Genomic DNA, 12,230 nt, shown 5'->3' with positions numbered 1-12,230 from the left:
ACCAGCGATACCGCGCTGCAGGGAAAACAGTTATTTCCTGCACTGACACGTCGTGCCAGATGAGGAGATTACGTTTCCTACTATATAATACACCATGACATATCACATGGAGCAAGGGCGAAAAAGACAGATGGGGAAATTCACCAGACGCATAAACCGGATTATCCACGCGGTTAATCCGGGGGATATTTATTCCACCACTTTTCTATTTGACCATCTTCCCCTCTCTTCCGCAGAAAAGAAACGTCGAGTGGCTACGCAGCCTTCGTTGCTCCGCCCTCGATAGCTGCAGTTCGCCTGAAACGTCACGGAGGACACCTCTGCACGGGGCAGTCTGCAAAATAATAAAGTAGCCCTTTTTTGAATCTTTCGTATCTGGATTTTCGCAGTGTTTATGCACGATTTTCAATCTGGATATGGATTAATGATCCGATCCTGACCGCAGGGCGACTCGTCTCTCGACAGCTGCTTCCCCCTCAGCCCTCACAATGTATCCGTCGTTACGGACGTTTTTACTATCAAATGCCCAGTGCTGGGACGCCGACAGCAATAGGTCGTACCAGGACTTGTTTGAGAGGCTTGATACCAATAAAGATGGGGAGGTGGACGTCGCTGAATTACGAGCGGGCCTCAAGGCAATGGGCATATTTCGCCAGGGTGCCGCACAGGTAAAAAAAAAACCGGGGGGGCCAAAGGAGTTTCAGGGCTTGGCTCGATTCGCAGATAATTCCTGACCATGTGTCTGTGTGTGTGTGTCTGTGTGTCTGTGTGTGTGTGTGTGTGTGTGTGTGTGACTCGCCCTGATACCACCTGAAGGCAAATTGAACCACTTGTGAATCCTCTCTGCAGAAAATCGTGTCGTCTGGCGATCAGAACAAAGATGGGACTCTCGACTTCAACGAGTTCAGCAAATATCTGAAGGAGCACGAGAAGAAGCTGCGGCTGACGTTCAAGAGTCTGGACAGAAACAACGACGGTAGGGGATGATGAGAGGAAGCTCACTATCAACATACTTGGCAGGAGTAATTATGCCAGTGGATGTTTACGAGGCTACATAGCCTCTGTTTATACTGCAGCGTGTTTGAGTGGAGCTTTTTTTAAATGTTGTGTTCAGGGCGCATTGATGCCTCGGAGATCCAGCAGTCCCTTGAAGAGCTGGGCATGGACATCAGCAGAGAGAATGCCCAGAAAATATTACAGAGGTTTGACCTCCACTTCTAATATGTTTAGAGTGTTAGTGGTAGTCTGAAAGCCTTACATGGTGTGCTTATTATAACCATGGATCATGGGTTAACAGGTGTCTGTGTGTTTCCTTAGTATGGACATCGATGGGACCATGATGGTGGACTGGAATGAGTGGAGAGAACACTTCCTTTTCTGCCCTGCTCACAACCTGGAAGAGATCATACGCTACTGGAAACACTCCTCGGTACACACACACACACACACACACACACACACACACACACACACACTCAAATACAGAGGCAGGCCACTGCAGTGTAATTAATCCCATGACGTCTAGTGCTCTTGTGTGCGATGTTATGGATTTTCCCTGCAGTCCACATTTTGCCAGCAGCTTTGAAAGATTAGACTGTCCAACATAATTAGGTCACAACAGCACACGTTTGCCCCCCCCCCCCCTTCTCCACCCCTCAGTGCAATTAAAGATGTCAATGTCAAGATATTTGCTCCAAAACCAGGCAAAACTGCATTCTCATGCCATAGATGTGATGTAAGAGTAGCTGCAGGACAAATAACTTGCTGCACAAGCCTCTGTGTTTCCCTGCAGAATTGCATTAAGTTGCCACTGTTTGTCACAGACACATTTATGCTTTTGGAAAAACATTGGATTTGTTTATCGGTAGTTCAAGCTAAAGGATAAGGAGGTCAGGTCAATTCATTGTTTGTTGTTAAAATAGTTACAATTGTGCGATTTCTTTGCCTTTCTTCAACAGTGTGACCTTTTTTCTATGCACAAGTTGTATCAACTATACAAGACAAGGAAACATGTGCTTTTAATGTTTTTACTTCCTGGCTGCAACCTTATGTTCAAGGTTTTGTAAATGCTGCTCTCTCTCAGTGCACAACTGGTAATTTGGCAAAATTGAAAAAACAGTTGCGGCATCACTGTGAAAATAGACCTCAAAAGGAGAAGTTCTTGTCGGCTTGTGAAGTGTTTTTTTTTTGTTGTCACATTTTGACATGTGCCTTCCTGAGAGAGATACAATCTCAAAACCACAAATAATTCTGCTGTACTGTTATTATGGCCATAAACTGACATAGCACTGAGAATGTGTTTACAGCTCAGGAGCAATAATGCTAAACGGACATGTGTTTGATTTGACCAGTGCCCATAAATACAAGTGATGTGTTCAAATGTATATATATATATATTTCACCAGGTGCTGGACATAGGTGACAGTCTTGCCATCCCAGATGAATTCACAGAGGAGGAGAAGAGCTCAGGTGTCTGGTGTAAGCAGCTTGCTGCAGGTGCAGTAGCGGGGGCCGTCTCTCGCACTGGTACTGCCCCTCTGGACAGAATGAAAGTCTTCATGCAGGTGAAATAAGTGAAAGAAACAAATGGACAACTGTATTCTTACCTCAGGATGATAACTTGTGCAACTTACGTGTGCTATGAGTGAAACTCACCTGCAAACCTTCTGTATTTGTGCTGCAGGTTCATTCTTCGAAGACCAACCCGATAAGCCTGGTAGGGGGCTTCAAGCGGATGCTCACAGAGGGAGGTCTGACGTCACTGTGGAGGGGAAATGGGATCAACGTTTTGAAGATTGCACCTGAGACAGCAATCAAATTCATGGCATATGAACAAGTAAGCTCTTAAATGCACATTTTATACATGTGAATGTATTTATCACCGTTTTGTAACATTACAAATATTTGGAATAAGTGCATCATTTATTTTCGCTCCACTTGTGTGTGTGTTCTGTAGTTTAAGAAGTTGTTGTCCTCAGAGGGCAAGAAGATTGAGACACACAAGAGGTTCATGGCTGGCTCTATGGCCGGGGCCACAGCACAGACAGCCATCTACCCAATGGAGGTACGTCAACTGGTTGCTTTTTTACGTTTTTTGTACTTACTGGCCTTACAAAGCATGTACTGTCGCATGCAATTGAGACATTCCACTTCTTCATTACGTTGCGCCTTGAACTTTGACCCTCTTGAATGCGCTGTCATCTGTCATTACACCTTCGGCCACTTGAGCTGCCGTCTGTCTGTGCTCTTTCGGCTCAGTCAATGTGACGTATCTTCCGCCGTGCAGAGGGTTGTGGGTCAGAATAACCAGAAAAGCATGCTGGGTTGCGCACTGCCAGATGTGACCGGATGCTTTAGGACATCATGGAAATTTGGCATGCTGCTTTTGACTCACTATGTATCGGGACATACTAAATATGTTTCTGGCATACTAAAACGTCTGGTGATACGGGTATTGGGTAGCGAAATAAAATGAAGGCAGCTTTTTTAATATGTTTTCCCCCCAAACTAGAAAATACCACACAAATCAAAAATATTCTGTTCCTCAGTTTTTCTTCTTTTGTGCTTTCTCTCTAAGGTATTAAAAACTAGACTGACCCTGAGGAAAACCGGACAGTATTCAGGAATGTTTGATTGTGCCAAGACGATTCTGAGAAAGGAAGGTGTCAAGGCTTTCTACAAGGGCTACATTCCAAACTTAGTGGGAATCATTCCCTATGCTGGGATAGACCTCGCTGTTTATGAGGTATGTATTCTGCTCCTTTCCTCATATTTCACAACAGAGCACACTTAGTTACATTTTCTCATTTGTATGCACGACAAATCAGTTCACCTAGGACTGTAGTGCTACATTAAAACAGAGAAATCAATTTTTTTTGTTTTATGCTTATGTTCATTAGTATAATGCACGTCTCTCCTGTGTCTCAGACTCTGAAGAACACGTGGTTGTCGCACTACGCCAAAGACTCGGCCAACCCTGGAGTTCTGGTGCTGGTGGCCTGCGGGACCATCTCTAGTACCTGTGGCCAGCTGGCCAGCTATCCACTCGCGCTTGTGCGCACACGGATGCAGGCACGAGGTAAACGCAGTCTTGACATTTGGTAACAAGGATGACAAAACTTACATGGCACGCAATCACATATTGCGTAATACACTGCAAGATGGTTATGTGGTGACAAAACTGGAACAACACCCACTATTTTCTGTACATAATATAATAAGTGGGCTGCAATGGAGGAGGGCTTCCTTTAACAGACAGTACAAGAGTAAAAAGCATGCTTTCAGATGCAGAACAGCCTCCCTAACTTCCTTTTTCCTCTCCAGCGTCTCTGGATGCATCAGACCAGCCCTCCATGAGCAGTCTGATGAAGAAGATAGTAGCCAAAGATGGCTTTTTCGGACTCTACCGGGGCCTCCTGCCAAACTTCATGAAAGTCATTCCTGCTGTCAGCATTAGCTATGTGGTTTACGAATACATGAAGACTGGCTTAGGAATTTCCAAATGACGCTGCAAGCAAATGAAAAAGAACATTTATTTGTCAGACTTGAAAATGCCTGAAATGAGTCCCAAGAAAACAGACAGACATCAAACATACAGAGCACGACTTGGATGGAAAACTGTATGTGTCCTACTGAGGGTTGTCTGTCAGTAGCTAAAGCATTTATCGTTCCTGCTGAGCATGCTTTCATTTCTATCTGATTGTTACACATGACACGCTCCCAAAATATGTTCACTGTCCAAAACAAGATTTGACATAAAGATAGTACTGCACTAAATACAAACATAATACATGATGGGTTGTGGAAATCATCCTACTGTTATTCTGTTAAAACTGTGATCAACCAAAGTGGTAGCTTAATGGATCATATTGTTTTTTGTTTCTTTTGGTTACTATAGAAATATTTTGTTTCGTGAAATCTTGAGCTTTTCCAATGGAGATATTTTGGTCTTATTTTGAGGTAAAATGACACTACCCCAGTTCAAATGTTGAAGTCAACACACTTTAGAGGTAATTTAACACTTTCCTAAGTTGTAAACACCTGGAGTGACATCAGCTCCAGTCAGCTGCTGGCAACTAAAAATCAGTAACTTGTTAACACTGGAGTACTGTGTGCATGAAGACAAATGTGTCTTGTGCAATGTGAAAATCACAAATTGTGTGTTATCTGATAATCATTTAAATGTGCCTTACAGCCACTAAATGTGAACTGTCTGACATCACAGGTGTGTTTTTTACTGCTTATATATATATATATATATATATATACTGCATTTATGTACGTTTTCAGTTCTGATTATTTACGGGTTTTGATGATGGTTACTACTATGTAACATATTAACAGTAATAACTGGTCAGTGGACTTGCAAGGAGCATGTTTATTCTCTTGTTTCACTTCTCATTTCTTCACAGCAAACCAACCAACCAAACACACTGAACACTCCCACAAGCGGATACTGTTACCTTTAACATTGTGTGACTTGTTCTTCCATACAGCCTATTGTCTTTATTATATGTTACTTTAATGTGGATTTTAAGAAAGGACAACTGGTCTTGATTTAATAGTTTTTTAGCCAGAACATGTGGAAACTTTAACATGGTCGTTGCTGGAAGGCTTACTTGCGAGCAAATGGCTTAGTGGTGTAAAGTTCAGCTGTTCAGGGTGGGGATCACTGAGGTGTGTTAACAGCTCCACCTAGTGGCTAATGACGACAAAACACATTGACACATTTCCATGCTCAACTGAAAACTTGGCCCAGTACAATACAAGTAAACGAGTTAGGAGTTAGACTTTAGTATTTTTTCTTTAATCATCCCAGGGATTTTTATTACTAGCTGGCCTAATAAAATGGGCAGTAGAAGTGGTCAGAGATATTAGTGGAACAAAACAGACAAAATACAGACTAAGTTGGATAACTAAGAACAATAAAATGATTGCATCATCTTTGTCTCTGGCTCTGGTTTTTTATATAGAGCATTTTGTCATCTTGTCAATATCAAGTTCGAACAATTGTTTGAATTTGCTTTTATTCATTACACAAACGGGATCTGGAGAATCATTTAAGATGCAGTAGTTTTATATAAAATAACCCCCCAACAATGTTTTTCTAAATAAAATAAATGAATAATGGTTTATTTTAGAACCCTCCCTGTAGCAAAGGAAGCTAACTGTAATTACTTTTATACCGTGTACAGTGTATTACTTTTGTTATAAATTATTATTCATATAAAATATTTCAGACATCCAAGAGACCATGAACATATTACTCTACCCGGACATCACATGAGGCCCCCAAAGTGTTCTGCTGCTTGAATGCAGGTACTTGAAACAATAACTTGTCAGATTATGATGCTGCAGAGTAAACTACATAATATGAAGTTGCTGTATCTCTACTGCATCGGTAAACAATGTCATAGTTCCCTCTCAGGCAATCTGGTAGTTGTGGAATCCCATTTCTGACACTGTGATGAAATACATAGTCCCACTAAGTTTGTCCTAGTCGCACACCGTAGTTGGGACACCACTATTGTTGAAGGAGGTTAGCCCTCCGCTGGAAAAAAACAAAACTACATAAACTTCAGCTGGTTTCGGTGAGTGTATTTGTTTTGTCATCACAAACGTTACATGGTGAAGTTTGCGTCACGTTGTAATAATCAACGCTGACGTCGTAAATAACACAAACAGCTAAGCTAGTTGTTAGAAAGTGACAGCTAGCAGCTAGCCGACTGTAAGCTAAAAATATTCTCCTGCTTTAGTGATTTGAGGTCGACACAGCTGCACAGAGGGGACACTGTGGTAGGTGACAACCAGCAAGCTACGTGTGCTTACATCTCTCGATTAATGGCAACATTGTCTTTAACGTTAAAGTTTAATTTGGGAACTTGTTGCTCGTTAAGTAGCTAGTGGGCGTTAACGGGACGAAGCTGTGTGGAGACGTTATTACCGTTAAGCGGTGGCAGGTCCAGGTTTAGTTACTGCCACAGATAACGTTACTTGGTCGTATCTTAAGCTGTCTAGCCTCCCGATAAGCCTCTCTAGAAAGCCGTTTAGCATCATGTGTGCACGGCTCGTGTGCATGTCTTAAGAAGGTGTTTACCATTTTAAATCAGCCACATATCACACTTATCGTTGGTAGTTTCTGCTGTAACAATAAGATGTGGCTAGGGACTTTTTTTACCATTACATTGTCATAATGTATTATTATTATGCCTTTTTAACTTTTTTTATATAAACACAATCATTTAAAAGACATACGAATAATATGCTAGGAAGACAGTCTGAAGGAAACTGATCTAGCTAAAGAAGCAGTTACAAACTTCTAATGAATTGGGCTCCAAACCCTTTACTAGGATCAGCCTATCTAGCTGCAAATCTGTCTTCAAGTGGTTGCAGGCTGGAGGAATCTGTGCACGGTCCAATAAGGTCTCTAGAATCTTGGATAAAGGATGCAACTGATTCATTTTAGTTTCTGAATGGCTGGATTGCAATTAAGTCATTTAGTCTATGGTTTGTTTCCCAAACATAGTAGAAGTTGTCTTTTCTTTCCAGTAGCACCATAACCAGGCAGGCATCATGGGCAACACAAGTGACAGAGTGTCTGGAGAGCGGCATGGAGCCAAGGCCCACCGCTCAGACAGCGGCGGCAGCCACAAAGACCAGGAACCCAGCAGCAGCAAGATGGTGGACAGCACAGACGACCCCAACATCTTCAACACCCACGGGCCGGAGTCGAAGGTACCGCTGGAAAATACAGAACCAGAAAATATAGATTGTTGTACAGTATCTTGTTTGTTGCGCAGGAATACCTTTTAAGATTTTTACGCCATTTGTTCAATGTGATTTTATTTGAGATATCAATGAATTGCTTTTAGGCGTTAGGAGAGAAGGAATCAGATGTGGCTGACCAGGTGAAAACTGGTCGTCAGGCTCGACCCACAGTCATCCGCTGGGCTGGAGGGGGGAAGGAGGTCTTCATAGCAGGCTCCTTTAATAACTGGAGCACAAAGATACCACTAAATAAGAGGTAGACATGTTGTTCTTTGCATTCTCTACATGTTAGTACATTCTCACTCTTGCGGTCTTCTAGGGATCCAATGGAAATTGTCTTCGCTTTTCCATCGTAGCTCCAACCATATGTGTCAGTTGTAGAGTTTTAACTGAGAGTAACGACCGGTATTGCACTAATACTCTTTATATTCTTTTCTTCAAAGCCATAATGACTTTGTAGCGATCCTGGACCTGCCAGAAGGAGAGCACCAGTACAAGTTTTTTGTAGATGGACAGTGGGTCCATGATTCCTCAGAGGTACATCAGTGTCATTTTTATTTGATTGTCATTGAAAGTTTTTCCTTAATACCAAATAGTTCAGTTCTGCTTTTTGCCATGTTATATACATGGAAAGACATCATTGTCATGGTATTGTCGTGGAAGTTGGTCAGGAAACCACAGAAGAACTATACATCCATTACTGTTGTCTCTGTCAAAGCCTTTTTAAATTCTAGGGAAATGTGTGCAGTGTTGTATATAATATTTATATACATTTCTTGGAACATTTCTCTTTTGCAGACAGTTGTAACCAGTCAACTCGGCACCATCAACAACCTGATCCAGGTGAAGAAGTCAGACTTTGAGGTGTTTGACGCCCTGCATGTTGACTCTCTGGAGTGCTCCGACACAGGTCAGTTCCAGTAAACACTGATGAAAATTAAACGGAGGTATTTTGCAATGGAAAGTTTAATCAAGCCTTGAAACCCTGTCAGCGGTGTTGATGTGCCTCTTTTACGGTTGCAGACCTGTCCAGCTCCCCTCCAGGTCCTTATGGGCAGGAGCAGTACAGCTTCAGGCCTGAGGAGCATTTCAAAGCCCCACCTATACTCCCTCCTCACCTCCTCCAAGTCATACTCAACAAGGACACCAATATATCTGTCAGTGCCTCCATCTATCTACCATTCAGATTTAACACTATCATTTCCTCAGACCTTGATTTGCCTTTGTTGTTGTTTACCAGTTTCTTTGTGGTTTGTAAGTTTTCCTCGTACTCTTTCTCGACAGTGTGACCCTGCCCTGCTGCCTGAGCCCAACCATGTAATGCTAAACCACCTTTACGCCCTCTCAATTAAGGTAGGTTCCCTGGAAACAGCTGAAATACTCCTCACACGTTTCCAGATGTTACTCGCACCCCATGAAATACACACGTTTCTCCCCCCAGCTCTATTAACTACATATCCCCGAGCAACCCAATTCTGTGGAGGGGTTTGAATCTCCCTCACCTTTCAGCCAGTGACTCAGACGGTCGTGCAAAAACCGGCTAACTTAATATAATAGTCCCAAACTCTGAAATCTAGACTCCTTTCATATACGTTTTACTTTCTCAACATTTGCCTCTGAAGCCAAGTGTCTCTGAAAATGTTTACACAGCAAAATTGTACAACAAACTTTTAAATGTCAAAGTCTGTTGCTGTGACAAACATTCAAAAGGACATAACCCCGCATAACTTCTCATGTTACTGAAGGTGCTCACTTAAGAAATTCAGAGCATATCTGTTGCCTCCACATGGCTCTCAACATGGTGACAGCTGAGCCGGCGGCTCATAGCTAACAGTGCTAACAGTGCTAACAACGGCAACAGTGCTGACAGCGTTCAGCGTTAATCTGAGGGGCGACTAGAGGGTGGGTTTTATCAGCTGTAACTGCTTCATGAGCGCAGTGCTGAGCGGCGGCCGCACGCTAACTAGTGGGGCGCGTTTACATGCACTAATGTGCACTAAAAGCCACTTGGGGCCGACCCGGCTGTGTCAACAAAGCAAGGAGAAGCTCGGATTACAGCACATACAGAGGGAGAGCGACTTCATTCCCTTTTTAAAAATAGACATTACCTCACTATATCGTTACAAAGCTAATAGTTGTTTGCTGCTTCCTATTAATGCTCTGAATATCCTATAGAGAACATTTAAAGCAACCACATTTGTGGTCAGAATGGTTGTACTAAATATGCTAGTATTGCAGTAAGACACGTTTTAGCGCTAAATACATAAAGGTTTTCATGATTATTAAAAATCTGATATTTACATTATTCTCTATGTGGACCGTTTGGCAGTTTCACAAATACGAGCATCTCATGTTTATCTGCTGTGGGTCTCTCTAATGGCAGATCGCCTGTGTGTTGTGTTGTGTTGTGCAGGATGGAGTAATGGTGCTGAGTGCGACTCACAGATACAAGAAGAAGTACGTCACCTCCCTGCTTTATAAGCCTATCTGAACCACAACCTGGGAGCTCCACGGTGCTTTTAGAGAGCAGCATGCTGGTTTTTCTTTTTTGTTGGTATCATCACATTCAGCCAAATCTTGCACTGAAACCAGTTTACAGGCAAGCCAAAGGCCAGTAGCTGCGACTTCGGCTTGGTTTTTTTGTACAGGCTGCACTTCTGTCTACATAGGGCTCTGAACAAAAGTAGCAAAGTGTGTGACGGGTGTTGAAGAGAGAGGAAAACCGTACTGCGGCTTTTGCCTGTAACATCTACTGACGGATAAGAGACTGATTCAATCACTGTGTGTATTTGAGTGTTTACTGCACCTTGTGAATATATGCATGTCCGTGTGTGGAACGAGGAAGACGCTGATCTGTGAAGGATCCGTTTCTGTAATGGTGATTTGAAGGATGCTCTCCTAAAATGAGGGGTTTTGAGTGTTCTTGGTGTGGATCAACAGTTTGATTTTAAAGTGTTGTGTCGTCATATTCGCGTTGAACTGATTTGAAACGTTTTTGAAATAATTGACCTGACGGTATTTATGGCCAGTGCATGTAGAATAACAGAATGGTCTCTAGATGCTTGAAGAGAGCAGCAGACTTGGCATTGGTTGAACATGAAGTGCAATAACGAGAACTTAACTCAACGTAAACTCGCAAACAAGAACAGGAGGAGCGGGCAGCAGCGAACGACATCTTATTTGTCAGTACGTATTACATATATTATTGTATTTCTCACAGTTCGGCTATCATGCAGTGGAATCTATAACATGAACTAAACTACCATCGTTGGTCACTGTAGATGGAGTACTTGGAACATGTTTAGTTCTGCTGTTGCCTTTATTTTGACATTTTGCGAGCACCTGACCATCCTGAGAGTGTTGATAGAAGCTTTTAACTAGCAGCAGGCAACTCGTACTGTACTGTAGCTTTGTGCTTTTCCCTCTTTAGATATGATGACCTTGCAGTCAATGTACTGTATGTATCCGTTACACGTGTAGTCACACACAGAGGCGTGGACACTTAACAGGTTGAACTTGCTGCTTTGCATGCGTTGAATGTCCGCAACTTGTGAGGATACGACACATTTACTGAGTTTGGTGCACAAAGCAGATCGACCACATTCAGAATGTACAGGGCTGTGAGGAGAGATAGCTGCCATGATTTAAATAGTTGTACATCGTTGCTCACTTGATGATCTGTATTTTGAGGTATGTATTTTGCAAGTTATTTTTGTCAAGTCGTGCTGTTTAATAGTCTGCATATACAGTATGTATCGATGGTTGACACCGACTTGTAAAAAGGAGCTTTCATAGCTCCTGTTGGCGTTCAACTAGACGCTCTGAAAGTATTTTTTGAATGTTGAAGTTTTGTCCAAAGAGTTTTTAAGGCTGATATAAAAAGTTATGGAGGACAAGCGCCATGGCGGTGTGGTGTTTCAAGGCTAAAACCCAAAACTTGAATTTTACAACTGTTTTGAATGTTTTAAAATGCTTTGAAGAACCAGTGTGGTGATTCTCTGTACACGGGTTTACTTCTTTGCAAATAAAGAGCGGACACGCTGGTCCTAATTCCTGTCTGTTTGTCTTTTTCTTTGTCTGGTATGAGAAGCCAGTATTCTGTATGAAAGTTGTGTTCTTTAAACAAAAGTTGTGTTATTTGTTCATTTTACATTTGTCTATTAAATCTATACACTTTAGATAAAACCGATCAAGGTCGATCACCACACAATGCACGGCGGTTAGATTTGTGTCTGACTTGATCCTGACCCGCTCTGATGTCACGTCAACGGTGACCTCACGAGGCCGAGGCGGGCGCATTTGCTCTCCACCGATTGTAAGACGCAGGGCATGATGGGAAAATGCCTGGCTGTGGCCGTATCAAAGAGCTGATTGGCTCTTAGTTTTGACCACAAACAGTGTTTTGTAGGAAAAATAGGTCTCAACCATGCTGCAGTGCTTCAGAGGGTGCGTCAGTACACTGT

General features: G+C 42.5%; 2 protein-coding genes across 3 annotated transcripts; both read left to right on the top strand.

The window, feature by feature from the left end:
* Positions 1-205: 205 nt before the first annotated feature.
* LOC306706670 (mitochondrial adenyl nucleotide antiporter SLC25A24-like) lies at positions 206-5,942 on the top strand. Its single transcript, XM_079173823.1, has 10 exons — positions 206-668; positions 850-976; positions 1,115-1,202; positions 1,318-1,429; positions 2,406-2,564; positions 2,684-2,836; positions 2,957-3,064; positions 3,578-3,745; positions 3,928-4,078; positions 4,324-5,942. Exons 1-10 carry the CDS (start codon positions 489-491, stop codon positions 4,503-4,505), a joined length of 1,428 nt encoding a protein of 475 aa, XP_079029949.1. The 5' UTR covers positions 206-488; the 3' UTR covers positions 4,506-5,942.
* A 562-nt stretch (positions 5,943-6,504) lies between these two features.
* Positions 6,505-11,811, top strand: prkab2 (protein kinase, AMP-activated, beta 2 non-catalytic subunit). 2 transcript variants are annotated; one of them, XM_079173786.1, is made up of 8 exons: positions 6,505-6,590; positions 7,552-7,734; positions 7,872-8,023; positions 8,211-8,304; positions 8,566-8,677; positions 8,791-8,924; positions 9,052-9,120; positions 10,181-11,811. In XM_079173786.1, exons 2-8 carry the CDS (start codon positions 7,573-7,575, stop codon positions 10,256-10,258), a joined length of 801 nt encoding a protein of 266 aa, XP_079029912.1. In that variant the 5' UTR covers positions 6,505-6,590; positions 7,552-7,572; the 3' UTR covers positions 10,259-11,811. The 2 variants fall into 2 exon arrangements, with proteins under 2 accessions (XP_079029912.1, XP_079029911.1); XM_079173785.1 differs by having other exon boundaries at positions 6,514-6,590; positions 7,549-7,734.
* The last annotated feature ends 419 nt before the right edge of the window (positions 11,812-12,230 follow it).

This window comes from Pholis gunnellus, assembly GCF_910591455.1.
Source record: "Pholis gunnellus genome assembly, chromosome: 14".
NCBI classification, from domain to species: domain Eukaryota; kingdom Metazoa; phylum Chordata; class Actinopteri; order Perciformes; family Pholidae; genus Pholis; species Pholis gunnellus.
The sequence above is the reverse complement of the archived record's forward strand: the minus strand, read 5'-3'. Positions and strand labels throughout refer to the sequence as shown.

Excerpts from the sequence above, each read along its gene's own strand:
- LOC306706670 (XM_079173823.1), top strand. The coding sequence starts at position 489 with ATGTATCCGTCGTTACGGACGTTTTTACTATCAAATGCCCAGTGCTGG. Across the intron at positions 2,837-2,956 it reads AATTCATGGCATATGAACAA|TTTAAGAAGTTGTTGTCCTC; the intron begins GTAAGCTCTTAA and ends TGTGTTCTGTAG. Across the intron at positions 3,065-3,577 it reads CAGCCATCTACCCAATGGAG|GTATTAAAAACTAGACTGAC; the intron begins GTACGTCAACTG and ends TTTCTCTCTAAG.
- prkab2 (XM_079173786.1), top strand. The coding sequence starts at position 7,573 with ATGGGCAACACAAGTGACAGAGTGTCTGGAGAGCGGCATGGAGCCAAG. Across the intron at positions 7,735-7,871 it reads CCCACGGGCCGGAGTCGAAG|GCGTTAGGAGAGAAGGAATC; the intron begins GTACCGCTGGAA and ends AATTGCTTTTAG. Across the intron at positions 8,024-8,210 it reads AAGATACCACTAAATAAGAG|CCATAATGACTTTGTAGCGA; the intron begins GTAGACATGTTG and ends TTTTCTTCAAAG.